This window comes from Gadus morhua, chromosome 11 (genome assembly GCF_902167405.1).
Source record: "Gadus morhua chromosome 11, gadMor3.0, whole genome shotgun sequence".
NCBI lineage: Eukaryota > Metazoa > Chordata > Actinopteri > Gadiformes > Gadidae > Gadus > Gadus morhua.
In genome coordinates this window covers 29,857,573-29,885,369 of record NC_044058.1, presented here as the reverse complement: position 1 = coordinate 29,885,369, position 27,797 = coordinate 29,857,573, and the positions used below count along the sequence as shown (strand labels likewise).

General features: G+C 53.5%; 3 protein-coding genes across 4 annotated transcripts; 2 read left to right on the top strand and 1 right to left on the bottom strand.

The window, feature by feature from the left end:
• Positions 1-74: 74 nt before the first annotated feature.
• Positions 75-4,482, top strand: coq2 (coenzyme Q2 4-hydroxybenzoate polyprenyltransferase). Of its 2 annotated transcripts, none has more exons than XM_030370607.1 (8): positions 75-128; positions 525-849; positions 1,381-1,547; positions 2,153-2,274; positions 2,519-2,604; positions 2,696-2,829; positions 3,510-3,698; positions 4,109-4,482. In XM_030370607.1, exons 2-8 carry the CDS (start codon positions 567-569, stop codon positions 4,265-4,267), a joined length of 1,140 nt encoding a protein of 379 aa, XP_030226467.1. In that variant the 5' UTR covers positions 75-128; positions 525-566; the 3' UTR covers positions 4,268-4,482. The 2 variants fall into 2 exon arrangements, with proteins under 2 accessions (XP_030226467.1, XP_030226466.1); XM_030370606.1 differs by having other exon boundaries at positions 87-238.
• mboat4 (membrane bound O-acyltransferase domain containing 4) lies at positions 4,373-8,544 on the bottom strand. Its single transcript, XM_030370605.1, has 3 exons — positions 8,409-8,544; positions 6,324-6,548; positions 4,373-5,492 (listed from the first exon to the last, which is right to left on the bottom strand). Exons 1-3 carry the CDS (start codon positions 8,411-8,413, stop codon positions 4,520-4,522), a joined length of 1,203 nt encoding a protein of 400 aa, XP_030226465.1. The 5' UTR covers positions 8,414-8,544; the 3' UTR covers positions 4,373-4,519.
• gldc (glycine dehydrogenase (decarboxylating)) lies at positions 8,434-27,455 on the top strand. The gene is made up of 25 exons (XM_030370604.1): positions 8,434-9,015; positions 9,157-9,235; positions 11,114-11,249; positions 12,071-12,235; positions 13,793-13,870; positions 14,830-14,977; positions 15,617-15,813; positions 16,075-16,171; positions 16,986-17,091; positions 17,370-17,509; positions 17,898-17,978; positions 18,358-18,455; positions 20,460-20,544; positions 20,760-20,801; positions 20,886-21,028; positions 21,308-21,383; positions 22,689-22,814; positions 23,104-23,253; positions 24,010-24,122; positions 24,730-24,871; positions 25,339-25,450; positions 25,560-25,655; positions 26,079-26,251; positions 26,460-26,540; positions 26,882-27,455. The coding sequence occupies exons 1-25, from the start codon at positions 8,683-8,685 to the stop codon at positions 27,020-27,022; spliced, it is 3,138 nt and encodes a 1,045-aa protein (XP_030226464.1). The 5' UTR covers positions 8,434-8,682; the 3' UTR covers positions 27,023-27,455.
• Positions 27,456-27,797: the final 342 nt, after the last annotated feature.

Here is a 27,797-nt window from a genome sequence, read left to right as displayed (position 1 = left end):
TATGTACGTTTTTTTTTAGAGACAATAAGAATAAATCTCTATGTGTTTCACACGGTTGTGTTCTGTTGTTCCCCCCCGGACTCATTTCCGGACGGACCTGAGCTGTCAGTCTGGTCCTACTGGAGGAGGTCTGTCTGTAGGCTTTGTTTATCGTCTTCTGTTGAAGGGTCTAACGGTACAATCATCTCACTTTGGAGAGTTTTCCGTCTTCTAAATGATCCTATCCGTCCATCATAAGGTACACTGTGTTCTTTACGTTAACGACATTAAACCAGCAGGCAGTCTGGACCATGAAGGTTGAATCAGTTCAGGTTGGATTCAGTATTGAAGTTTGAATGAACTCGTTACTCGTTAAATAGAAAGCGCTGTCTGTCCAGGCCGGTGCGCGTCACACGGAAAACCCACGGCCCTTCTTCACACGATGATGCAATGACAAAAGACAACCATTCTAAGCAAAACCGTTGTGTTGTGTGTCCCACCATTGTTTGTGTGATCCCTTTTGTTTCTCTTTCCCCCCCTGGCAGAGGTGACCGTTATGTGGACGCATTTGGTGGACGCACGGCACCATGTTTACCGTTAAACTGAACGGCCCGCTACGGGCTGTGCGGAGTATCTCCTTCGGGCCCTGTGTCTCCCACCTCTCCGCCCTCTCCCGATGCTCTGTGGACCAGAGGGGTGGAGCTGGAGCCCCCGGGGTCCACAGCCGGACCGCGTCTCTTCTGTCTGCCCGGCGGCTGGCGGTGACAGGCGGGCGGAGAGCGTTCGTTGTGTCGGCGGCGGCCGTTGTCAACATGGCGCCCCCCGGGGTCCAGCCTTACCTCCGGTTGATGAGGATGGATAAACCTATAGGTAAATCTATAAATAATGTCTTATAGCATGGGACGCATTTTCACAATCACCCATTCATACACACACACCAGCAGTGTCCACCAGACCAGGGGACTGCGGGATTAGGTGTCATGCTCAGGGACACCTCCATATTGGGTTAGTCGGCGCCTGGGATCAAACCTGCAACCTTCTGATGTCCAGACGACCCGCTCTCCCTCTAAACTACTGTCGACTGAGAGTGGGTTTCCTTTCTTCTTCGGTGCTTTGTATATAAATGTAATTCATTACTTCTAATAGCAGTCGCCTAAAGCAACAACTCCGAACCGGCTCCCCAAGCTGTCCCGCCAGAGAACCACAAACCTCGATCCTCCTCACTGGGATGCTAATGGCCTCGTTCACAATATGGCCGACCTTCTGAATCAGAACAGTGGTTAATTTCTTTCTGACTGCATGGTGACAAATATATGTAGGTTCCACTTGAGGTCAACCTTGAGTGTGGGACCAGTCCCCCCCTCTGACTGGGCTGGGTCCTAACGGCTCTTCTGGTTGAAGGGACGTGGCTGCTGTACCTTCCCTGCGCCTGGAGCATCGGGCTGGCCGCAGCCCCCGGCTGCCTCCCCCCCCTGGACATGCTGACCCTGTTCGGGGCGGGGGCCGTGTTGATGAGGGGGGCCGGCTGCACCATCAACGACATGTGGGACAGAGACTTCGACCGGAAGGTGCTGTATTACCAACATAAACGGCTTTTTAATATTTTAAAGCATCTTCTTTTGGATCCAAAAATATTGAATGTATAATCAGAGTATGGGTTTGCATTTACATGAATACTTCAGTCGGTGTATGGAATGAGGCTTTGTTTACATAAGCTTTGTAAGGTGGAGCAGCCGGGTGTGCTGTGTGTGGCTGCAGGTGTCCCAGACTCAGTGACTGTGGGTGCAGGTGGACTCAGTGACTGTGGGTGCAGGTGGACTCAGTATCTTGTGGTTGCAGGTGGACTCAGTGACTGTGGGTGCAGGTGGACTCAGTATCTTGTGGGTGCAGGTGGACTCAGTGACTGTGGGTGCAGGTGGACTCAGTATCTTGTGGGTGCAGGTGGACTCAGTGACTGTGGGTGCAGGTGGACTCAGTGACTGTGGGTGCAGGAGGACTCAGTATCTTGTGGGTGCAGGAGGACTCAGTATCTTGTGGGTGCAGGAGGACTCAGTATCTTGTGGGTGCAGGAGGACTCAGTATCTTGTGGGTGCAGGTGGACTCAGTATCTTGTGGGTGCAGGTGGACTCAGTATCTTGTGGGTGCAGGTGGACTCAGTATCCTCTGGGTGCAGGTGTCCAGGACGGCCAGCCGCCCCATCGCAGCGGGGGACGTGTCCCAGCTGCAGGCGCTTGTGTTCCTTGGAGGACAGCTGTCTCTGGGCCTTGGGGTGCTGCTCTGCCTCAACTACTACAGGTGAGCGCGTGGACGCATGAGGGTCCCATCTGGGTCCTTTGGAGACACGCCACCTCGTTATTACTAATTACTTATTGCTCCCAACGAGCTGGTTGTTGCCTTCATGCTTGAATACGTCGTGTGTATTTATCTGGGGATGTTGTATGAATGAGTGAGTGTGAGGCACTTATTTCAAAGCACTGTGAAACCCAGACCGTTAAGCGCAGTCTGTTTAGCGAGCGCGGCTCCGTTGTGGTCCCTGCAGCATGGCGCTGGGCGCGGCCTCCCTGTCCCTGGTGCTCCTCTACCCGCTGATGAAGAGGGTGACCTACTGGCCTCAGCTCTTCTTGGGTACGCTCCGTCCACCCCCCCCATGGCCCCAGCAGGCAGCCCTGCTCAGACCCCCCCCCGCTCTGATACTAGCCCTCCCTCTCTCCTTCAGGGCTGGCCTTCAACTGGGGGGCTCTGCTTGGCTGGTCGGCCGTGGCGTGCTCCTGTGATTGGTCCGTCTGTCTGCCCCTGTACTTCTCTGGGGTGATGTGGACCCTGATCTACGACACCATCTACGCCCATCAGGTGACCGCCAGCGCCTCGGACCACGTTTTGAGGACTATCGTATAGTATTGCATTGTGTGTATATTAGGGATCGACTGATACAGATTTTTTAGGGCCGATACGATACCGATATTTTTTCATCAGCCTTAGCCGATACTCCGATACGCCGATACCGATATTTAGAGCCGATATTTAGAGCCGATACTGCTTTTGCTCCCTCAATCATAAAAATTACACTGATAACAAATGTTACAAGTCTCAATTTAAAAAAAGGAACATTTATTGAACTTCAATATAAAAAACAATATTTAACAAATAGTAAAAACAGGTGAGGTAAAACAAGTAAGAAAAATTAGATGAGCAATATTTAACAAATATTAAAAACGGGTGAGGTAGAACAAGAAAAAAAAAAAAAAAAAAAAAAAAAGTGAAAAAATATCGGCGAAAATCAGCCGCGTATCGGCCGATACCGATACACCTAAAAAACGATAATATCGGCCGATAATATCGGCCGACCGATATATCGGTCGATCCCTAGTGTATATAGATAGATAGATAGATAGATGGATAGAGTATAATAGAGGAATTACTGCAGTTTGTTGTGATGGTTTACGTTAACATTCACTGAATGTGTATTTCGACTGCACACAGTGAAGTCCACGTCGTTGTATCGTGACCCGGTCTCTCTGGGGCCCCTGCAGGACAAGGAGGACGACGTGAAGATCGGGGTGAAGTCCACGGCGCTGATGTTCCGGGAGCAGACCAAGCCCTGGCTGACGGGCTTCGCGGCGGCCATGGTGGCGGGGCTGGGCGTGGCCGGGGTCAACGCCGAGCAGACCCTCCCCTACTACCTGACGCTGGCCTGCGTGGCCGCCCACCTGGGGCACCAGGTACCCCCGCTGGGGGCCACGGGGGAGGGGCCCTGAGGATGTTTAGCCAACCTTTATCGTGTATTAAGTCTAGTCCAGGTGAACCTGCTCAGAGTTCACCTGGACTCTGCGTAGCCCCCCCCCCACGCCCCTCTCATTCACTTATTGTCTGTTGTACGTCCTGGCACTTATCAAGGTGTAGCATCTTACCCTAGCCATCTCTGCTGTGTGCGGGAACGGGTTGACCTAGTGATGGTTAGTGCTTGGCACTTGGTTCTATGAACATCCTTACTGTACCGACAGAGATTTTATTGTTATTGTTGTTCTCCTTCGTCTGTCAAATGTACTTATTGTATGTCGCTATGGATAAAAGCGTCTACTAAATGCTCTGAATGTAAACGTATTAAACATGTCGACCGTCCCTCCTGTAGATCTACGCGCTGGACATCCAGCGACCAGAGGCCTGCTGGAACACCTTCGTGTCCAACAGGAACCTGGGTCTGCTGCTCTTCCTGGGGATCGTCACCGGCAACTTATGGAAGGAGAGGAGAGAGACTTTACTGCAAGATGAAGAACTGCAGACGTCTTGAGGAAGACGTTGGGCGTTCTTCAGATGCTTCGTTCTTCTTTATTTTCCACCATGAACTGGTTCTTATGTAAGAGAATGTAGAGCTTGCTTACAGAGACAAATCAGGCGCAGGCTGTGAAATCCTTTACTTCAAATGTATTTCATACAGTTTTTCATTTTTTAATTTGCATGTAACTTGATAAATAATTGATTGATAAATATATTTAAAAAAACACATCGAATCTCTGCTAGTAATTTAATATCACAAACACGTCTAACTGAACGCTCTGGGCTTAAGAAGGAAGCAAAGCGCCAGAGCGGCGTTGAGGAGCGGGAACAGGAGCACGGACACGGAGGACCACGCCCCCAGAGGAGCCACGCCCCCAGAGGACCACGCCCCCATAGGGGCCACGCCCCGGGCCTCCACCAGCAGCACCACCCAGGTGATGACCGCCTGGGTGTGGGCCCAGCTGAGCCCCGCGTACAGCCCCCGCCCCCAGCGGGAGCTCAGCGCCGCCCCCACGTGGCGGTGCAGGGTGTAGTCCGCGCGCACCGCCAGCCCCCAGCCCAGGAAGCCCGCCGCCTGCCCCGGGCGCAGGCCGTGCCACCAGGCCGAGAAGCCGAAGGTCAGCAGCAGGGGGCAGCGCCCCCCCCTCCGGAACACCAGCCGCCGCAGCCACGCCGCCGTGGTGGCGTTCCACCGCCGGGCGAACTCGGAGACCCGGGGGGACGCCTCCGTGGTCCAGGGGTCGCCGTCCGAGAGCCCGCCCCGGTCGGGGCCCTGGGGGCCGAAGCCGGCGGCGAGGTTGAGGCCCTCGCTGACCCCCCAGTGGGAGTAGTACCGCAGCCTCAGAGCCAGAGCCACGCCCCAGAGACACAGACACGCCCCCGCCGGCCCCGGCCCCCCTGCCGCCGCCGGCCCGGGACCCGGGAGGCCCCGCAGGAGGCCGGCCCGGACCCCCTCCAGGAGCAGGACCTGCAGCAGCTTCAGCGAGACCGCGCCCAGAGGGAGGGGCGGGGCCCCGGGGCCCGAGCCCTCTACACAGCCCACGAAGCGGCTGTAGGGGTACAGGGGGCCCCCCAGCAGCGTGGGGAAGCTGAGCACGTAGCTGCAGAGCGAGAGGAGGAAGAGGGGGCAGCTGGCGGCGCCCCCCTGGGGCAGATGGATCCGCCCCTCCTGGAGGTCCATGGACACGCTGGTGACCCTCTGGGTGAGCAGCATGAGGGAGGAGACGGCCACCAGGGCCCTGGGCCCGGGGCAGAGAGACTACTGTTAGAGGACCCCCACCAGGGCCCTGGGCCCCAGGGCGACAAGAGACTACTGTTAGAGGACCGCCACCAGGACAAAGAGACTACTGTTAGAGGACCCCCACCAGGACCCTGGGCCCCAGGGCAGAGAGACTATTGTTAGAGGACCCCCACCAGGGCCCTGGGCCCCAGGGCAGAGAGACTACTGTTAGAGGACCCCCACCAGGGCCCTGGGCCCGGGGCAGAGAGACTACTGTTAGAGGACCGCCACCAGGGCCCTGGGCCCCAGGGCAGAGAGACTACTGTTAGAGGACCCCCACCAGGGCCCTGGGCCCAGGGCAGAGAGACTACTGTTAGAGGACCGCCACCAGGGCCCTGGGCCCCAGGGCAGAGAGACTACTGTTAGAGGACCCCCACCAGGGCCCTGGGCCCGGGGCAGAGAGACTACTGTTAGAGGATTCATCAGGGGAATGGAATGACTGGTTTCGTATTCGCTCAAAAACATTTGATATCTTTTGTTCATTTTATAGAGCATCGATCTGATTTGACAGATTTTCTGTTTGCCAAAAAAATATTCTTGATTTAGAAAATGTGATTATACAAAGCATGAAACCGGTTTAAATGGACTAGTGGAAGTCCTTAATTAAAAGACTTCCACCTTCAGCGACGGTCTACGATCTGTCGGGATTTAAGTTGAATCCTTTGCGCAGCAGTCCCCCTGACAGACAGACAGGCAGACGGACAGACGGACGGGCGGACGGACAGACAGACAGGCTGACAGACAGACAGACAGAGAGTCAGACAGACAGACAGACGGGTGAGACCCCTACCTGACACCCCCCCCCTGGGGGAGGAGGCCCTCCCCGTGCTGAAGGAGCAGGTGGCAGACGGTCTGCCACAGCATCTGCCCCCAGAACACCCAGCCGTGGACCCGGTCGGGGGGGACCCACACCACCAGCAGAGCGAACCCCAGCACGGCCACGAGGACCACCAGGCTGTAGACCCCCATGGTGCCGACGGCCAGCAGACAGCCCCCCAGGCCCAGGCTGACGTACCTGCTCGGGGAAACGGGCGTCAGTGACTCGAGGAAGCCGGTGGAAGACGTGTCGACCACAGAGAGCTGCAGGCCTCTTTAGTAACACATTCATCCACCTCCTGCCTGGTCGGACTCTTCTTTTACTACGTGGGACTATACCAGTTCCCCTAGACGGTCTGTGTCTGTAGTCTGATAAGGAGTTGAGCTGTGGAGGCGTGCGTACCAACCTCCAGGTCAGGGAGAGATGTGCCCGGCCCAGGGAGTAAAGCACAGCCAACGGCAGCGCGAGACACTGGTGCCACAGGAGCCAGTGCTGCTCCCACAACCAGTCCATAGCAGTCAATGAACTGGTGTTTCACTGTCTCTGCTGAGTCGCTAACCCCTACAGCCTGAGCACAGAGCTCTGGTTGGAGGACTGAGGGAATACCTGCGACTACAGCCTGAGTACAAAGCTCTGATTGGCTGACAGGAGTGTGGCAGCTACAGTGTAGAGCCATACTTCAGTGCCTGTGGAAACCACAGGCCGTTCCCGTGGTTGTTATCGTGGTCACCTCTGCGACCTGTTTGCGTACGAGCCCATTAGAACCTCTTTAACCTGCTGTGTCCAGACGGGCGTGTTGGTTCAATACGCCGCATTGAGCTGAATCCTAGGAAGGAATAGTTCCGTTTGTTTGCTATATCACATTGCAAGCTTTCTTAGCAACACATGCACAGGCAACACACACACACACACTAACACTCACACACACACTAACACGCACACACACACCATAATGAAATATAATACAATGTCAATAGGTATACAGTTTTTTTTTTTTATTCTTTATTACTATTTTGTTGACTTTTCTTATGCATTATTCATAATCTCTAAGTCATTAAGTCATGTACAGCTGAGGTCGCTGAGGTCCTGGTTTACAGCTCCCAGTCCCTGATGCCAGTCACTAATCATCCCTCGCCCTCGTTATCAATACCTGATCGACCCGCGGCTGCACCCAGCCATGACTGGAGATGCACCGTGTGCTGCAGTGGTAACGCTGGTCTTAATGGTCTGAGTGAACCAGGTTATCAGAGAATATAAAACCACAAGTGGTTATTTTGCTCCATAGACACTAGGTGTCAGCAGAGTGTTTTGGGAGCATCTCAAAGCTACCTTAATGCGGGCCCGAAGCAGAGACTGAATTCAATAAAAAGATTGAAGACAGAATGGATTCTTAAAGTTTTTTTATGATTATTTAAAACACACACTACTTAATGATTGTCTATACCTTGCATTAGGCATACTCTAAATATGTCTATAGTTATTCACCAATGGATTTTGTAATCGTGTTGACCCATGAACCCTGATCATCTGAGACAAGAGGACGTGTGTAAGTGATGCTTCAGCAAAACGTTGTTGTTGTCTTAAGAGCCATACCAGGACATAAGAAACATGACACACAGAAAGTTAACGTTCATCAGTACCAGCGGCTTCTTCACACACAGAGTCTATATTTAGTGATAGGTATGTTTGTGTATGTATATGTAAATGTATGTGTGTGTGTGTGTATATATATATATATATATATATATTTAGATACATGTGCGTGTGTGTGTGTATATTTATGTGTGTGTGTGTGTCGCACAACTCCTTCTCGATGACCACGCAAGCCCCCTCCCCCTGTCATGCCCCCAGTCCTGTAATAAAAGACGCACGACACGTAACCAGAGGCTCGACAACATGTGACACCGAGCTGCACATGTTCATACACAATCATTAACCTGCTGATGAGTTGACTGTTATCTTCCCTTAACGTGTTCATTTCACAAAGCTCCATTTGAATGAATCTCCCAGACAGATTAATGGCTTTGGTCCAACCAGGAACATGTGTACACATCATACCCCATCTCTTGATCCCGGGGGAGTCGTGAGCCCGTGGCTCTGCTCCCTGGGAGCGGAGGTACTTTTAGGTGTCAAAGTGATAAAGTTGTGCAGCTGTGGAACCGGGGCTCGTCACAGCGTCAGCAGCGTCCCCGTCGCTGATTGGCTGCCGGTTGTGCAACAGGAGGCGTATCCAGCGAGCGGTGTGAATTAGAGAGTCTCCCCCGCCGGACCGAGTCATTCTTGGGTAACAGAGTGCAGGGTTGAGATCGACGTCCCGTGTTGTGATCTCAAGATGCAGAGCTGCGCAAGGTCCTGGGGGGCACTCCTCGCCCGGGCGGGGGGCCCCCTCTCTCCCTGCAGACATCTCAGTGCCAAGACCCGCTCAGTTGGGAAACTTTCTTGCGGGGTCGCGACCCGCCAGGCGGGCGGACCAACGGTCCGGTGTCTAGGGACCCCCGCAGTCCGGTGCCTCGGAACCTCCGTTGTCCGGTGTCTTGGTACCTCCGCGGGCCGGTCCTCCCGGCAGATTGATAGGATGCTGCCCCGGCACGACGACTTCGCCGAGAGGCACATCGGCCCAGGTGAGAGGGAGAAGAGGGAGATGCTGGACGCGCTGGGGCTGGAGGTAGGACCACCTAACACTACACCGTGATACACCATGACTGTTGATCACATGAGACCAAATCGGCTCATCTCTTGTCATCTTTTGTAAACACATTTTATTGCTATTTTTACGCGCTTTATTTACATCGTTTATTGTTTCTAGTCGATCTCCCAGTTGATCGAAAACACAATCCCTGAAGCCATCCGGATGTCGAGGAGTATGAAGATGGACGATCCACTTTGTGAGTTCTCCTCTGGTGCTTCTTTAAGGATCCTGTTGGCTGGCTTGTGGTCGCCTGGCTCATCAAAGAGCAGCATGTTTAACTGGAGGTCTCATGCGTTTGCACTTTTTGTTACCCTACTAATGCCCAAACCGCAACATATCCAAACCGACTAGTTCTTAGTATTTCTACCGCAGATATCTGATGTTCCTCCACTAACCACGGGCTGGGAGGCGCGCATCCGCCCCGCGTGAGGCGCGCTCCTCTTCTCTCCTCCTCTTCCTCCTCTCCCTCCGCTCCTCTTCCTCTGAACATATTTGGAGTTGTTTTTGCGAAACTCGTCCACCAGCACCAATCTCCTACTGGGAGGTCGACGCTCATAGGACGGCTGCAGAGCCCTGAGCCTCTGTCTTCTGTCCAGTTCAAACTGGTTCCACGTTCACATGACATCACGATGGATGATAGACTTTATTCCTAATAAGGTGAACTCCGAGTTCGCGTGGGATTTCAACTTGGACGGTATTTCGAGGAATAGAGAAAAAAGCAAACGCTGCACCTGCGGTCCGCACGACGGTCGGAGACATTTGAACGTGTTGATAGAAGGTCTCCTGGTTTATGGAGGTCTCGTGTTGTTAGAAGGTCTCCTGTTTAATGGAAGGCTCGTTTTGTTAGATGGTCTCCTGGTTTGTGGAGGTCTCGTTTTGAGGTCTCCAGGTTGGTGGAGGTCTCGTTTTGGTAAGAGGTGTCCTGCTTTATGGGGGTCTCGTTTTGTTAGGTCTGCTGGTTCGTTTATGGAGGTCTTGTCCCATGCGATACCCGCTCTTATCGTCCTTATCACTTAGAAGTCATTAACGGCGTCCAATAAAATCAAAACACGGGCATAAGCCCACGTGGGCTGCGTTGACTCGATTATTGTCATTAATGCAAAGGGCAGTTCAATAAGCTTTGGAGTTAACCGAGGGTTGAGCAACTGGAAGATACCGGCAGGCGGCGTTTTATTGTTCGGAGATAACGGGCACGATTCAAGTGAGCGAATATCAACCTCCTTCATCAACTATTCAACTACTAACCCCCAGTTCCCTCACCCAACCGGAATATTCTAACCTACCGCTGGCTAAGTCCGCCAGAAATGCAACGTTACAAAACACAAACGAGGGTTACTTTGGATTGGATGAACCACCTTCCCCCCCCTCCCCATCTGTCCTCCGATTGGCCGCCAGCGGAACACAAACGGGAGGCCCCTCCCCTCTGAGCCAGAGGGATTCTCTCCTCAACAATAGATGTGTTCTGGGTGATTCTAAATCAGCCTCTCTTAAGCAAAGTCTGGGACCATGGGAACGGGGTCTGTCCTCTTGTGGCACCCTGAAACACACACGCGCACACACCCACACACACTCACTCACACGTAAACTCATGCACACACACACTGTATTTAATATTTAACAATGAAAAGCTTCCATCAGTGCAGCAGCGTCACCTGCCTCCCATAACGAGCGCTGTGGACTCTGATCACTGGGTCGCTGGGGGCGCTGGGGTCCTGTGGGGTCGCCCAGTCCTCGGGTCACTGGGGTCATTGTCTTTGGTCGCTGGGTCATGCTGGGCCCTGTGGTGGTATTGTCCGGTCCTGTATGTTGCTAGGCAACGTGGACGGGCCAGGGGATTCTGCTGTCTGGTTCCAACCGGCCGGCCCGGCCTCTGAGTTCAGATGACTCTTCACAGAAACGTGTGTGTGTGTGTGTGTGTGTGTGTGTGTGTGTGTGTGTGTGTGTGTGTGTGTGTGTGTGTGTGTGTGTGTGTGTGTGTGTGTGTGTGTGTGTGTGTGTGTGTGTGTGTGTGTGTGTGTGTGTGTGTGTGTGTGTGCACCTCTGTTTTATGTATTTTATCTTCCTTGGTTTCCAGGTGAGAACGAGGTGTTGGACTTTCTGCAGAAGATCGCGTCCCAGAACCAGATCTGGCGGTCCTACATCGGGATGGGCTACTACAACTGCTCAGTCCCCCCGCCCATCCAGAGGAACCTCCTGGAGAACTCAGGCTGGTAGGAGGCCTGACCCCCCCCCCCCCCCCACTGTAGGAGGACTGACCCCCCCCCCCCCACTGTAGGAGGACTGACCCCCCCCCCCACTGTAGGAGGACTGACCCCCCCCCCCCACTGAAGCAGAACTGACCCCCCCCCCCCACCCACTGTAGGAGGACTGACCCCCCCCCAACTGTAGGAGGACTGACCCCCCCCCCCACTGTAGGAGGACTGACCCCCCCCTCCCCACTGTAGGAGGACTAACCCCCCCCCCCCCCCCCCCCCCCACTGTAGGAGGACTGACCCCCCCCCCCCCCCCACTGTAGGAGGACTAACCCCCCCCCCCCCCACTGAAGGAGAACTGCCCCACATTCAGGGGGGGGGGGGGGGTTAAATGTTTATTACTTAATTAATGAAATTCAAGACCTCCGTTGGGAGAAGTGCGCTGCATTGGCCCCAGCAAGGCCTCCTCTTCGACCCCCAGGGGTCCAGGAAACGGCTCGTACCGACACAGGGCAGCTAGGGAGACGCAGTGGGGGAATATCATTTCCCATTAAACAAATACGATATACAAACAATTTAAATATGAGTCTCTGCTCGTTAACTAGTAGCCAGGCAAGTGCCTTATCGGTGGGAGTACTTCCTCCTCGTCGACCCCGTTGTTAACTAGTGGCAAGGCACGAGGCCCCAGGATCTGAAGGAGAAGTGGCTTCACTGATGTAGTGGTCTGTGATTGTATGTATCTATTTGGTTACTTTCTGATGAGAGCTTGCCTGTCCGTCCGTCCGTCCGTCTGTCCGTCCGTCCGTCCGTCCGTCTGTCTGCCCCCCCGCCCCCTCCAGGGTGACCCAGTACACGCCCTACCAGCCGGAGGTGTCCCAGGGGCGTCTGGAGTCGCTGCTGAACTACCAGACCATGATCTGTGACCTCACAGGGCTGGCCGTGGCCAACGCCTCGCTGCTGGACGAGGCCACCGCCGCCGCAGAGGCCATGCAGCTCTGCCACAGGTACACGGTCCTGACAGATATAGATCGCCTGTCCTGATCGATCGCCAGTCCTGATCGATAGTCAGTCCTGATCGGTAGCCAGTCCTGATCGATAGCCAGTCCTGATCGATAGCCAGTCCTGATCGATAGCCAGTCCTGATCGATAGCCAGTCCTGATCGATAGCCAGTCCTGATAGATAGCCAGTCCTGATGTTTAGCTAGTCCTGATAGCTAGCTTACCCTACAATCTATCTCCGGCCCCCGGTATCGAGCACTTCTAGCTAGCTCGCTCACCCTGCCATCCAACTACTGCCACAGGCAACCAGCCCTGCTAGATATATGCTATTTCACCCAGCAATGAAACTACTGCCACAGGTAACCAGTCCTTTTAGCTAGCTAGCTCAACAACTGTCACAGGAAGATACGGTGAGGCCAAGTGAAATTTATGAATACTATCCAGGAAATAAGTGACATATTACATGCATATTAAGCGCGAGGTCTAGAAAGCGCTGTAACTGCTGTTACAGTTTGCTCCATTGATTGTTACATGAGTGATTCACTGTGAGGCTGTGATGCAAAGGGTTCTCTGACTCTCTGTGTCTCCATGGTTTAACCTGTGATGTGAAGGGTTCTCTGACTCTCTGTGTCTCCATGGTTTAACCTGTGATGTGAAGGGTTCTCTGACTCTCTGTGTCTCCATGGTTTAACCTGTGATGTGAAGGGTTCTCTGACTCTCTGTGTCTCCATGGTTTAACCTGTGATGTGAAGGGTTCTCTGACTCTCTGTGTCTCCATGGTTTACCCTGTGATGTGAAGGGTTCTCTGACTCTCTGTGTCTCCATGGTTTAACCTGTGATGTGAAGGGTTCTCTGACTCTCTGTGTCTCCATGGTTTAACCTGTGATGTGAAGGGTTCTCTGACTCTCTGTGTCTCCATGGTTTAACCTGTGATGTGAAGGGTTCTCTGACTCTGTGTCTCCATGGTTTACCCTGTGATGTGAAGGGTTCTCTGACTCTGTGTCTCCATGGTTTACCCTGTGATGTGAAGGGTTCTCTGACTCTGTGTCTCCATGGTTTAACCTGTGATGTGAAGGGTTCTCTGACTCTGTGTCTCCATGGTTTACCCTGTGATGTGAAGGGTTCTCTGACTCTGTGTCTCCATGGTTTACCCTGTGATGTGAAGGGTTCTCTGACTCTGTGTCTCCATGGTTTACCCTGTGATGTGAAGGGTTCTCTGACTCTGTGTCTCCATGGTTTACCCAGTGATGTGAAGGGTTCTCTGACTCTGTGTCTCCATGGTTTACCCTGTGATGTGAAGGGTTCTCTGACTCTGTGTCTCCCATGGTTTACCCTGTGATGTGAAGGGTTCTCTGACTCTGTGTCTCCATGGTTTACCCTGTGATGTGAAGGGTTCTCTGACTCTGTGTCTCCCCTGGTTTAACCTGTGATGTGAAGGGTTCTCTGACTCTCCGTGTCTCAATGGTTTACCCTGTGATGTGAAGGGTTCTCTGACTCGGTGTCTCCATGGTTTAACCTGTGATGTGAAGGGTTCTCTGACTCTCCGTGTCTCCATGGTTCAGACAGAACAAGAGGAGGACCTTCTACGTGGACCCGCGCTGCCATCCGCAGACCATCGCTGTGGTGCAGACACGAGCAAAGTAATCACTTTACCCCCCCACCGCAGGAGGAACCATTTCCTGTTTCCTGTTTCTGCATTGTGTGCAAAATAAGATTAAATCATTTACTTTTCTAAAGAGCCAGGCCCAGTGTCCCTTAAAATATATACCAATGTTTGAGATTATTAAGTCTTGAGGAACATCTTGTATATACATATACCAGAATACAAAGGACCACAAAAATGCCAGAATGTATCGGGTTCAGTTGTTCAAGTTAATTGCCTTTGTAGCCCAAAAAAACCAAAGGCCCACGTTATACGACAACTGCTAGCCCTTAGCCCCGCAACGGGGGCTAACCACTAGCCCTTAGCCTCGCAACAGGGGCTGACCGCTAGGCCTTAGCCCCTCAACGGGGGCTAACCGCTAGGCCTTAGCCCCTCAACGGGAGCTAACCGCTAGCCCTAAGCCCCTCAATGTGCGCTAACCGCTAGCCCTTAGCCCCTCAACGGGGGCTAACCGCTAGCCCTTAGCCCCTCAACGTGAGCTAACCGCTAGCCCTTAGCCCCGTAGCGGGGGCTAACCGCTAGCCCTTAGCCCCTCAACGTGTGCTAACCGCTAGCCCTTAGCCCCGCAGCGGGGGCTATCCGCTAGCCCTTAGCCCCTCAACGTGAGCTAACCGCTAGCCCTTAGCCCCGCAGCGGGGGCTAACCGCTAGCCCTTAGCCCCTCAACGTGAGCTAACCGCTAGCCCTTAGCCCCGCAGCGGGGGCTTACCGCTAGCCCTTAGCCCCTCAACGTGAGCTAACCGCTAGCCCTTAGCCCCTCAACGCGGGCTAACCGCTAGCCCTTAGCCCCGCAGGGAAAACTCCTCAAATCCAACGGAACAAACCTCCTAGAAATGTTTTGTTTGGAACCACGAGGAAGATGTTTGAGTCGCCTCGTTCAAATGCTCCCGTTCGTGTTTAACCTCCCCCCCCCCCCCCCCCCCCCCCCCCCCCCCAGCTACATCGGGGTGCAGACCGTGCTCAAGCTGCCCCACGAGATGGACTTCAGCGGGAAGGACGTGAGCGGGGTGCTGTTCCAGTACCCCGACACGGACGGCCGGGTGGAGGACTTCAGCGCCCTGGTGGACCGCGCTCACAAGGGAGGGGTAAGGACCTGGCCGGGTGTCTGGAGGTGGGGACCTGGTCCGGGCACCACGGAGGTGGTGCCCGGACCAGGTCCCCACCTCCAGACGCCCTGAGAGCCGTCTGGAGGCGAGGAGGTGGTCCCAATCTGCCTACGAATTAGAATACGAACAGACCGAGTGAGGGTCATTAGATTGCAGCTTATGGAACGTCGGTATATTTCTATCCTCATATCCTGTCATTGTAATTACTTCGACTATAAACTGGGTGTCTTCATTCCACCGCAGTATCATTCAGATGGTAAACGATGACACTGAGCTGTGGTCCAGCCCTATTTCAGGCTGACTGATGTGTTGAGACTGCGCTCCGTGCTTGCATCGAAGGTTACGTTTCCTCTTTTAATGCATCCTCATTCCTCTTAAACGGGGACGAGGTCTAGAAAGACCACAGAGCACGTCATGCACAGAGATGTTTGTTTTGTTTGAGGTTAGAATAGAAACATGTCAGTGCACAAGAAACCAGCCCAGAAAAACCTCTTATTGCATGTTTTTCATATAGATATATCTATTATATAGATATATCTATATGTTCTGGGGCGCAGTAGACTGGGGGGTCGGTGATGTTGTGGTGATGTTCTGACCCCCCCCCCCCCCCCCCCCCAGGCCCTGGCGTGTTGCGCCACGGACCTGATGGCGCTGTGCGTGCTGCGCCCCCCCGGGGAGTTTGGCGTGGACATCGCCCTGGGGAGCTCGCAGAGGTTCGGGGTGCCGCTCTGCTACGGGGGTCCTCACGCTGCCTTCTTCTCCGTCAAGGACAGCCTGGTGCGCATGATGCCCGGCCGCATGGTGGGCGTGACCCGGTGAGCCCCCCCCCCCCCCCCCCGGACCAGCGGAGCACGGAGCTACCTCACCTCGCGGACGTTACTTTAGACCCTCGATTTAGATTCTGAAATCGTAGACGTATGTATCTCAATGTTAGTCTTTTGAGCATGGATGCTGAGTCCCGCACGCTGCCGTTAGTGGTTAGTGGTCACTGGTTAGTGGTCACTGGTTAGTGGTCACTGGTTAGTGGTTAGTGGTCAGTGTTGAATGTTGACGCCTCCCTCCTGCGCCTCCTGCAGAGACGCGGCTGGGAAGGAGGTCTACCGGCTGGCCCTGCAGACCCGGGAGCAGCACATCCGCCGGGACAAGGCCACCTCCAACATCTGCACCGCTCAGGTACCCTCACACCTCCAACATCTGTTCAGTCAGGTACCCTCACACCTCCAACATCTGTACAGTCAGGTACCCTCACACCTCCAACATCTGTTCAGTCAGGTACCCTCACACCTCCAACATCTGAACAGTCAGGTACCCTCACACCTCCAACATCTGTTCAGTCAGGTACCCTCACACACCTCCAACATCTGTTCAGTCAGGTACCCTCACACCTCCAACATCTGTACAGTCAGGTACCCTCACACCTCCAACATCTGTACAGTCAGGTACCTCACACCTCCAACATCTGTTCAGTCAGGTACCCTCACACCTCCAACATCTGTTCAGTCAGGTACCCTCACACCTCCAACATCTGTTCAGTCAGGTACCCTCACACCTCCAACATCTGTTCAGTCAGGTACCCTCACACACCTCCAACATCTGTTCAGTCAGGTACCCTCACACCTCCAACATCTGTTCAGTCAGGTACCCTCACACCTCCAACATCTGTTCAGTCAGGTACCCTCACACCTCCAACATCTGTTCAGTCAGGTACCCTCTCACCTGCAGCCGGGCCTGCACTGGTCTGACCTGCAGACGCTATGCTGTGTCCGTGCAGCGCCGCGTCTGTCAAGGCAGCTGGACAGACGCGGCAGATCAGAGCACACTCGGTGTTCGGCTGTCGGCCGTATCCCAGCCTCACTTGTTGCAGGCTGAGCGTCTGCTTAACGTCTAGACGGAATTGCAAGGAATTTGTTGTTGCAAGATATGGAGACATGGATATAAGGAGGAAGTTGGGATGTTCTTATTGGCTGTTGTCCCTCCTGTCTGGCAGGCGCTGCTGGCCAACATGGCCGCCATGTTCGCGGTGTACCACGGCCCGCAGGGCCTCAAGCACATCGCCGAGAGGACCCACGGGGCCACCCTGATCCTGGCTGAAGGTACCGGCCCTCCCTCCCATCAGGCTCTGTGGGGGTGTTTGTGTTCTCAGTGAACCGGTGGACTTAAACTGAGGAGCTCAGAGTGACATCACGCGGTCATGGGTATAGAACATAGATCAGTCAGTGGGTCGATAGACTGTTCCTTTTGACGCAGCCCGTGTGGTCATGATGGACGAGTCATGGAGCTCTCCACAGGGCTCCTACCAGCTCACGGGCCCTACCCACCCGGCGGCCATCTTGGCTCTAAGTGCGAGCTGAACATGGCTGACTGGTTTCAGGTCTGAGGCGGGCCGGCCACCGGCTGCACAGCGAGCTGTTCTTCGACACGCTGAAGGTGGACTGCAGCCTGGCGGCCAAGGACATCCTGGAGCGGGCCAATCAGAGGCAGATCAACCTGCGAGCCTTCTCCGAGGGAGTGGTGAGTCTCCGTGAAGAGCCACGATGGGCCGACCCCCGCTGTGTTGGTTTAACCAGAGATGTTTTGGTTTGGTCCCGACCCCCGCTGTGTTGGTTTAACCCAGCATGTTTCGGTTTGGTCCCGACCCCAGCTGTGTCGCTTCGGTCTGACCCCCGCGGTGTTGGTTCGATCTGACCCTGCGGTGTTAGTTGGGTCCCGACCCCCGCGGTGTTGGTTCGGTCCCGACCCCCCGGTGTTGGTTCGGTCCCGACCCCCGCGGTGTTGGTTCGGTCCTGACCCCCGCGCTGTTGGTTCGATCTGACCCCCGCGGTGTTGGTTAGATCGACCCCCGCGGTGTTGGTTCGGTCCGGACCCCCGGTGTTGGTCCTCACGCTGTCTGTCTCCTCAGCTGGGCGTGTCCCTGGACGAGACGGTGACGGAGAGAGACCTCGACGACCTGCTGTGGGTCTTCGGCTGTGAGTCATCAGCTGTAAGTGGGGAACACAAGTTGTGCACGCACAAGTTGTACACGCACAAGTTGTGCACGCACAAGTTGTGCACGCACAAGTTGTGCACGCACAAGTTGTGCACGCACAAGTTGTGCACGCACAAGTTGCACACTTTGATATTCACATTGGATTCACGTACTTCTTTGGTGCATTGCATTTTTATTTATTTATTCATTGCTTTACCATATTGGACGATTCTTTACTCAAATGAGCTCATTCACTCACTCACTCACTCACTCACTCACTCACTCACTCACTCACTCACTCACTCACTCACTCACTCACTCACTCACTCACTCATTAAAGGCCGGTCTGCTCGTTAAAGCCCAATCTGCTCGTTAAAGCCTGTTCTGTTTCCAGGAGCTGATTGCAGAGAAGATGAGCGAGCGAGAGAAGGGGCTGATGGGAAGTCCGTTCAAGAGAACGAGCAAATATCTGAGCCATGCCGTCTTCAACAGGTCAGTGAGACTCTGGTGTTGAGTAACCTGGAGCCCAACGTACAGCGAGGACAAAGCCCAGTGGATTACCGTACGGAGATCGCTTATCACTCACTGATAGCAGCCGCCACTCAAAACACCCAATCAGAGTTACTGTGGTTCACTTTGAGGAGAACACTGATGGTTACGTTGCTGGTTTACTACAGACCTTCCAGGTGTAGGACTAAAGGACTTCTTCTGACTGCTTCGTCCCTATGTTACTATGAACATGAGGCATGATCAAACGATCAGACCATTAGGATTGATTATATTCAATAAACCATACTAGTCTGTCTGCCTGGACTCGTTGGTCCTTGGGATGTCTGAAACTATCGCAAAGAGAAGCTCTTTAATGAAAACAAGACTCTTTCATTGAGACGAGTTTATCTATATAAAGCAGCCTTCAACACAAGGACGAACAATAAAAGACATTGATGTGAAATGTAAATTAAAGGATGGGTGAATCTGCTGTGCCAGTGCATTGAGCAAGTGAAAGACTGGATGTGCCGAAATTTCCTTCAGCTAAATGAGGATAAAACAGAGATAATTGTATTTGGTGCTAAAACGGAAAGGCTTAAAGTAACCCAACACCTTCACTCTCTGTCCCTGAAAACCTCAATCAAAGCCAGAAACCTAGGGGTTATCATGGATTCAGATTTACATTTCGAAAGTCACATCAAATCAGTTACAAAATCTGCATATCATCACCTTAAAAATGTAGCAAGACTTGGAGGGCTCATGTCCACCGAAGACTTACAAAAACTTGTACATGCCTTTATCACTAGTAAGCTTGATTACTGCAATGGTCTCCTTACAGGTCTCACAAAACAAACTCTAAGGAAGCTTCAGCTTGTTCAGAATGCTGCTGCTAGAGTTTTAACAAAGACCAAAAAATTTGAACATATTACACCAATTCTTAAATCGTTACATTGGCTTCCTGTAGGTCAGAGAATTGATTTCAAAATCATGTTGCTAACCTATAAATCCCTACATGGTTTAGGCCCAAAATATTTAACTGATATGCTTCCACTACATAAGCCTTCTAGAACACTAAGATCTTCTGAGACCAATCTGTTAATTATCCCCAGAGTAAACACGAAACATGGGAAAGCAGGATTTATTTACTATGCAACAAATAGCTGGAATAAACTCCCTGAGGATTTAAGACTTGCCCCAACTCTGAGCACCTTCAAAACAAGATTGAAGACTTTTATGTTTGCTTTAGCTTTCTGCTAAATCTTAAATACTTTACCTTTATTTTACAAAAATGCCTTTTTAACTTTCCCTTTATTTTCTATTTTTACCAGAAAAATACATGACATTTGCTGAGTAATGAAGTTGTGTCATTAAGAGCTTGACGAAATGAAAACCTGTATTAGTGATTAAGCGCTTAATCACTGAATATACGCCATATGAAACTCTTTTGAATTTGTTTGTTGTTTGTTGTTTGCCTTTGGTTCTGGGCTAGAGTCCTAGAATAATCACTGAATATTTGTTTGTTGTTTGTTGTTTGCCTTTGGTTCTGGGCTAGAGTCCTAGAATAATCACTGAATATTTGTTTGTTGTTTGTTGTTTGCCTTTGGTTCTGGGCTAGAGTCCTAGAATATTGTCCTTTTAGGTCGGGTTGTGGTCCCGACTTGGGTTCCAGAGAGTCTGTTGATCTGATCTTAAATAACTTTCAATTTAATTTTCTCACTTTCTTAAATACATTGCACTTTCAATTTTACTTACTAAAAAGCCTTTTTAACTTTCTATTTTACTCATTTCTTTGCATATGTTTTCTTTTACTTATCTATTATTTTATTTTATTGTATAACAATGTTTATATGTGAAGCACTTTGAGTCTGCCTTGTGTATGAAAAGTGCTATATAAATAAAGTTGCCTTGCCTTGCCTTGAATAATGTATACTCAGCATCTTGCAGTGTTTTCCAGTTGATGTCAATGTGGTGCGCCCTCATGCTGTGACCTCTGACCTCTGCTTCCAGCTACCACTCGGAGACCAACATCGTGCGCTACATGAAGCGTCTGGAGAACAAGGACATCTCGCTGGTCCACAGCATGATACCTCTGGTACGTGTTGCTCAGCCAATCAGGAGAGGGCGCCTCCGTCATCACTGTCTGACCTCCGGCCCGGTTGAAACGTCTGCTGGTTGTTAGAGGACAGGGGAAGGGTCAGGAGGAGGGGGTGTTGGGACGCAGCCGTGCGACCCCCCCTCTGGTGTGTGTAGTTCGGAGTAAGCTGTGGCCGCCTGGTTCTGATCCGCCTGTTCCTCCTCTTCCCCCAGGGCTCCTGCACCATGAAGCTCAACAGCTCCTCTGAGCTGATGGTGAGTGGGCAGCCTGCGCCCCGTCCCTAGGTCACTGTAGCCCCTCAGTCTGCCCGGTGTTCAGGGTCTCTGTGTGCCCCGCAGCCCATCACCTGGAGGGAGTTCTCCAACCTGCACCCCTTCGTGCCCCTGGACCAGGCCCAGGGCTACCAGCAGCTCTTCAGCCAGCTGGAGAGGGACCTGTGTGAGATCACCGGCTACGACAAGATCTCCTTCCAGCCCAACAGGTGGGGGCGGCGGCCATCTTGGTCCTGAGCGCTATCTGCGCTACAACACTTATTACCAGACGCTATTGATTACTTAATCAAGGCCTTTGCTGACTCAGCTGAAGCCTCGCCCCACCCACTGTTTATGCCTGGTTTATGCCTGGTTTATGCCTGGTTTATGCCTGGTTTATGACTGGTTTATGACTGGTTTATGACTGGTTAATGATTGGTTTGAATCTCTGGGAACGCTCTGTACTGTACTGCGGTGTGTGTGTGACCAGTGTCCCTTGTCCCCCCCAGCGGTGCTCAGGGAGAGTATGCCGGCCTGGCCGCCATCAAAGCCTACCTGAACTCCCTGGGCCAGACCCAGCGCACCGTGAGTAGGCCACTGCTGAGCCCCCCCGGGGCCCCGGGAGGCCCCCAGGAGGCCCCCGGGCCCCTGAGAACCAGGATGGTTGAGCTGCTTTCTGCTCACTGCCCTAGCGTGGAAATGGCACCGACCAGCTGGCTACTGGACCAGAGTCCGGTCTCCCTCCAAGTCCGTCCTCAGCCACAAATAGGACTGAAACTTAATAGAGTGTGTGTGTGTGTGTGTGTCACGTTGCCCTATTGGACCAGTGAGACCTTTCTCCTCGGCGATTAGGAGGAGCGCAGTGAGGTCGGATAAGACCGCCGGCCCTCCCCCATTGGCTCCCTTATAAGCACATCACAGATAGCGGGCGATAGATGAAGCCAAGGTCCAACGCCTGACCTTGCAGATCGCCCAAATAAGGAGGAGAGCCGCGGGACGCACGGGGTTACTTGGATTCAAGATCCCATATTAGGCTGCTTTCTGCTGGGAGAGCTGAGGTCTGGTCTGATAGCCGAGTTCTGATTACTCTGCGAGCCGTGTGGAAATGTTAGCCGCGTTACGCAACTCAAACCCTTCGAAATCTAAAAAGAAGTGTTTTGGAGGTTCTTCTAAAATGTAGTGACCAGAAACAGAAAGCTGTGGTGTAGTGGTAGATAAATCCAAGGTATGAACCCTGAAGGATCAGTTGTTTTTATCCTGTAGGATGAGCGTGGTGTTGCCAACATTGGATTATTTCAACAATGTTGCAAATGCTTAAAATTCAATGACAATGAAAGATATGTTTCAAAACGATTCCACCTGTGGTTCACTCTGAAGTGGTTCACTGTGCAGTGACTCACTGTGCACTGACTCACTGTGCAGTGGTTCACTGTGCACTGACTCACGTTGCAGTGACTCACTGTGCACTGACTCACTGGGCAGTGGTTCACTGTGCACTGACTCACTGTGCAGTGGGTCACTCTGCAGTGTCTCACCTGGCAGTGACTCACCGGGTAGTGACTCACCGGGCAGTGACTCACCGGGCAGTGACTCACTCTGCAGTGTCTCACCTGGCAGTGGGTCACCGGGCAGTGTCTCACCGGGCAGTGTCTCACCCTGCAGTGGGTCACTCTGCAGTGGGTCACTCTGCAGTGACTCACCGGGCAGTGTCTCACCTGGCAGTGACTCACCTGGCAGTGATTCACCTGGCAGTGACTCACCGGGCAGTGACTCACCTGGCAGTGACTCACCGGGCAGTGTCTCACCGGGCAGTGACTCACTCTGCAGTGTCTCACCGGGCAGTGGGTCACCGGGCAGTGTCTCACCGGGCAGTGGTTATCTCTTCCCTAGGTCTGTCTGATCCCCAAGTCGGCCCACGGCACCAACCCAGCCAGCGCCCAGATGGCGGGCATGAAGGTCCAGGTGGTGGAGGTGGACAAGGACGGCAACATCGACATGGTCCACCTCAAAGCCCTGGTGAGCCCAATGGGAGGGAGTAGCCCTGGGCAGGCGGTGGTCTCTGGAGCAACGTGCCCCAATCCACTGAGAGGGAAATACTCCCAGAGAATAACGTTCCTCTACTGGAGACTCCCCATTGAAGCCTTGAGGTTACGATGATGGTGATGAAGAAGATGACTGGCTGATGGGGAGGTCAATGATCCCAGCAGTGTTGGCTCCTGTTTGTGTAGAACCAAGATGGCCGCTAGGTGTTGGTGGGGGGGTGATGGGGAGGTTAATGATGCCAGCTGTGTTGGCTCCTGTTCAGGTGGACAAACACAAGGCCAGCCTGGCGGCCATGATGATCACCTACCCCTCCACCTTCGGGGTGTTTGAGGAGAACATCAGCGACGTGTGTGACCTCATCCACCAGCACGGAGGGCAGGTGTACCTGGACGGCGCCAACATGAACGCCCAGGTGAGGCCCCGGTAACCGTGGCAACAGCAATCAGGGGCGGAGCTCCAAATGGAATTGGCCGGTCATTCTTAATCTGGCGGCTGATGCGATTTTGAGGACATTTGTATTTGGCTCCAACAGAAAATGAAATGTCACCCACACATTGTTTTAATGAACGCAACGGGAGTGTCCTGTTTGTGGACACGCCCCTGACCACGTGGGAGTGTCCTGTTCATGGACACGCCCCTGACCACGTGGGAGTGTCCTTTTCATGGACACGCCCCTGACCACCTGGGAGTGTCCTGTTCGTGGACACGCCCCTGACCACGTGGGAGTGTCCTGTTCATGGACACGCCCCTGACCACGTGGGGGGCTCTGGGGAGGAGTTCTGAGCCACAGGTGGGGGTCTGAGGGAGAGAGGTGGAGCTCATGGGGGTCTGAGGGAGAGAGGTGGAGCTCATGGGGGTCTGAGGTGGAGCTCATGGGGGTCTGAGGTGGAGCTCATGGGGGTCTGAGGTGGAGCTCATGGGGGTCTGAGGTGGAGCTCATGGGGGTCTGAGGTGGAGCTCATGGGGGTCTGAGGTGGAGAGGTGGAGCTCATGGGGGTCTGAGGGAGAGAGGTGGAGCTCATGGGGGTCTGAGATGGAGCTCATGGGGGTCTGAGGGAGAGAGGTGGAGCTCATGGGGGTCTGAGGTGGAGCTCATGGGGGTCTGAGGTGGAGCTCATGGGGGTCTGAGGGAGAGAAGTGGAGCTCATGGGGGTCTCTTGTTCCCCAGGTGGGTCTGTGTCGTCCCGGGGACTATGGATCGGACGTGTCCCACCTCAACCTCCACAAGACCTTCTGTATCCCCCATGGAGGGGGCGGTCCGGGCATGGGCCCCATCGGAGTGTGAGTGGTCCCAGAGCCGGCTGTGCACCCCCAGCTCCATGCCCCCCACCACCAAGCCCCCCTCACCCAGCCCCCCCCATCACCAAACACACCTCACCACCAAGCCCCCCCATCACCAAGCCCCCCCCACCACCAAGCCCCCCTCACCTATCCCCCCCATCACCAAACACACATCACCAAGCCCCCCCACCACCAAGCCCCCCTCACCTATCCCCCCCATCACCAAGCCCCCCCCATCACCAAACACACCTCACCAAGCCCCCCCATCACCAAACGCACCTCACCAAGCCCCCCCATCACCAAGCCCCCCCATCACCAATCCCCCCCATCACGAAACACACCTCACCAAACAGAAACTCAAGGCACCAAAACTTAAAGGTGCGCAGGACGTGATTATTAAAGTATCAGGCCCCCTAGTACCAGGATATGATCACACTCGTACACACGCTGGCTCATGAACCTCAGTAGGTATTGAAGGGGGGTCAGAGCTTTATAGACGACAGGAACAACGACTCAACCCTCAAGCCAGTCCTAAATAACGCCAGCTCTATGAGTGACATGTGTCAGAATGTCCTGACAGGTCGTTGCCGGCGATGTCGCCCTACAGGAAGTCCCACCTGGCACCCTTCCTGCCCACCCACCCGGTGGTGCCCATGCATACTGGGAGCACCAGCAGCTCACTGGGAACCATCAGCGCCGCGCCCTGGGGCTCCAGCGCCATCCTGCCCATCTCCTGGGCCTACATCAAGGTGGGTCCCCCCCCCGGGCCGTCCCCCAGGTCGGTCCCCCCTGCTGGGTCTGTCCCCCAGGTCTGTCCCCCCTCCTGGGTGTAGGCCCAGGAGCTGGGCCCAGGAGGGTCCCCCCTCTGGGGTTCAGACGGGGTTCAGCCGGGGTTCAGCGAGCTCCTCGGTCTGTGATTGGCCGATGATGAAGTGGGCTTCATGTTTAGCTGCGTTCCACTTGAAGCCTCTTGAAGAGATGCAGCTGTGATCTGCAGACAGCTTCAGTTTGTGGAGTTTTGTGCAGCGCTGATGATGTGAAGAGTTTTCATACTTTAAAAACACTTTCCCTCGCAGGGCGTCCTTAAATCCTAGAGTTTGATGGCCTGTTTTTGGTTTCTCTGCGTGGTTGGTTAACTTAAAGGGGCTTGCTAAAGGAACTCGACCGCTAATGAGGCCTTAAAAGGCGTGTTCCTAACAGTTTACTGTGTGTGTAGATGATGGGGTCCAAGGGACTGGCCCATGCCACTGAGGTGGCCATCCTCAACGCCAACTACATGGTCAAGCGCCTGGAAGGGCCCTACAAGATCCTCTTCAAGGGCCGGAAAGGTGAGCTGAACTCAGCTGAGTTTGTCCCCGAGGCCTGACTGCATGCTTACGGTCAACCGATCCAGTCTCCATGGGTTCATCTGTAAGCATGCACCTCTGACTCCCACAGGCTTCGTGGCCCATGAGTTCATCCTGGATGTCCGGCCATTCAAGAAAACGGCAAACATCGAGGCGGTGGACGTGGCCAAGAGACTGCAGGATTACGGTGAGACTGATCTCTCATAGGACTCAGGCGCCACCTGGTGGCCACGTTCATCCCATGCACTTCACTCGTACAAGAGGTCATCACATAGGCCTGTTTGATTTATTATTAATATCTTCTCATATGTATTAATATTAAGAACTTATGATACAACTGTTGTAGTGGAACTGGCTCAGCTATTGTCAGAGTGGTGCTTTGTTTTGCGAAAATCCCTTTCTGCAACACAAACTAATTTTCTCCATTATTAGATTTAGAGAGCTCGGTAGAATAACGTGTGTGTGTGTGTGTGTGTGTGTGTGTGTGTGTGTGTGTGTGTGTGTGTGTGTGTGTGTGTGTGTGTGTGTGTGTGTGTGTGTGTGTGTGTGTGTGTGTGTGTGTGTGTGTGTGTGTGTGTGTGTGTGTGTGTGTGTGTGTGTGTGTGTGCAGGGTTCCACGCCCCCACCATGTCCTGGCCCGTGGCCGGTACCCTGATGATCGAGCCCACCGAGTCGGAGGACAAGGCGGAGATGGACCGCTTCTGTGACGCGCTGCTCGGAATCCGGCAGGAGATCGCCGACATCGAGGAGGGCCGCATGGACGCCCGGGTCAACCCCCTCAAGGTGGGGGGGTGGGGGGAGGGACTTGTAGACAGGAACTGTGTGTGTGTGTGTGTGTGCGCAGTGACTTGTAGACTAACTGTGTGCGTGTGTGTGTGCTCAGTGCCTTGTAGACGGTGTGTGTGTGTGTGTGTGTGTGTGTGTGTGTGTGTGTGTGTGTGTGTGTGTGTGTGTGTGGTGCCTTGTAGACTAACGTTGTCCCTGTCTCCAGATGTCGCCTCACTCCCTGGCCACCATCTCGTCTTCCAGCTGGGACCGACCGTACTCCAGGGAGCAGGCAGCCTTCCCCCTGGTCAGTGCACACACCCTCACCCCTAACCTTACACTGGGGTGTGTACACCCTCACCCCTAACCTTACACTGGGGTGTGTACACCCTTACACAATCAATAAATCCACCTCAAAACATCCCAAGCAGCTATTGGTGTCGGTCGACAACGCCAACAAGCAGAGCAAGGAAGGGTCGCTTTAGAAATGAACCGTTCATACTCATAAATATGTAAACTCTGTCTCTGTCTGTCTGTCTGTCTGTCCCTTTGTCTGTCTGTCCCTTTGTCTGTCTGTCCCTTTGTCTGTCTGTCTGTCTGTCTGTCTGTCTGTCTGTCTGTCTGTCTGTCTGTCTGTCTGTCCCTCAGCCCTTCATTCGCCCGGAGACCAAGTTCTGGCCGAGCATCTCCCGCATCGACGACATCTACGGCGACCAGCACCTGGTGTGCACCTGCCCCCCCATGGAGGCCTACGAGTCCCCGTACGAGGAGAAGAGGGCCTCCTCATAGACTCTGAGACCCTCCCACTGGGGGGGAGGGGCCCGGCGCCGGCCAGGGGTCGTCCCCCCCCCCCCCCTCCGAGAGGAGAACACACCGCCACGTTTCCAAATCACTGCACACCCGAAAGATGTGAAGGAGCTGCATGTTTGAGATGGCCCCGCCCGTCTGATCTGACCCCCACCCGTCTGGCCCCCCCGTGGGGTCCTCAGTGTTGTATAAAGTAGCTCCCTGACCTTGATGTACCAGATTGATTTACCTTAGCGGCCAGTAGGGTTTTAAGATGTATTTGCTAGTGTATGAAGATGATGTCTAAAGGAGTATGTTTGTATATTAAATAAGATTTGTCTTGATGCTGAAATAATTTTTTTATCAAATAGTTTTCTAATCTCAATTGTTTTCCGTGTGTTAGAGGAAAATTGCTGCATTAAACTCTGAAACTCTGCGTGCCTGGTCGTTTTGTGTTGATCCGTGTACATCCGTGTGCACGCTGTCTATCAGGTCAAAGCGAACTGGAGAATACCTTAGGGATGTAGAACAGCGAACCCTCGTGGTGATCACTGGTGCAGCAGGTGAACCCGTTTCCCTGTGCCTCGCATCTCTGAGGGATCATCGATCCCTCTGGCCTATAAACTAAAGTAACCTATTTTAAGGCCATGCCCGCTTGATCTCAGGTTTTGTGGGAACAGCAGGTAAACATTTGAAACCAAAGCAAGCCGATGGATGGTAAATGAGACTTTCCGTGAACATGTGACCAGGTGGTGGTTTAAGTGACCGGAACTCGAGC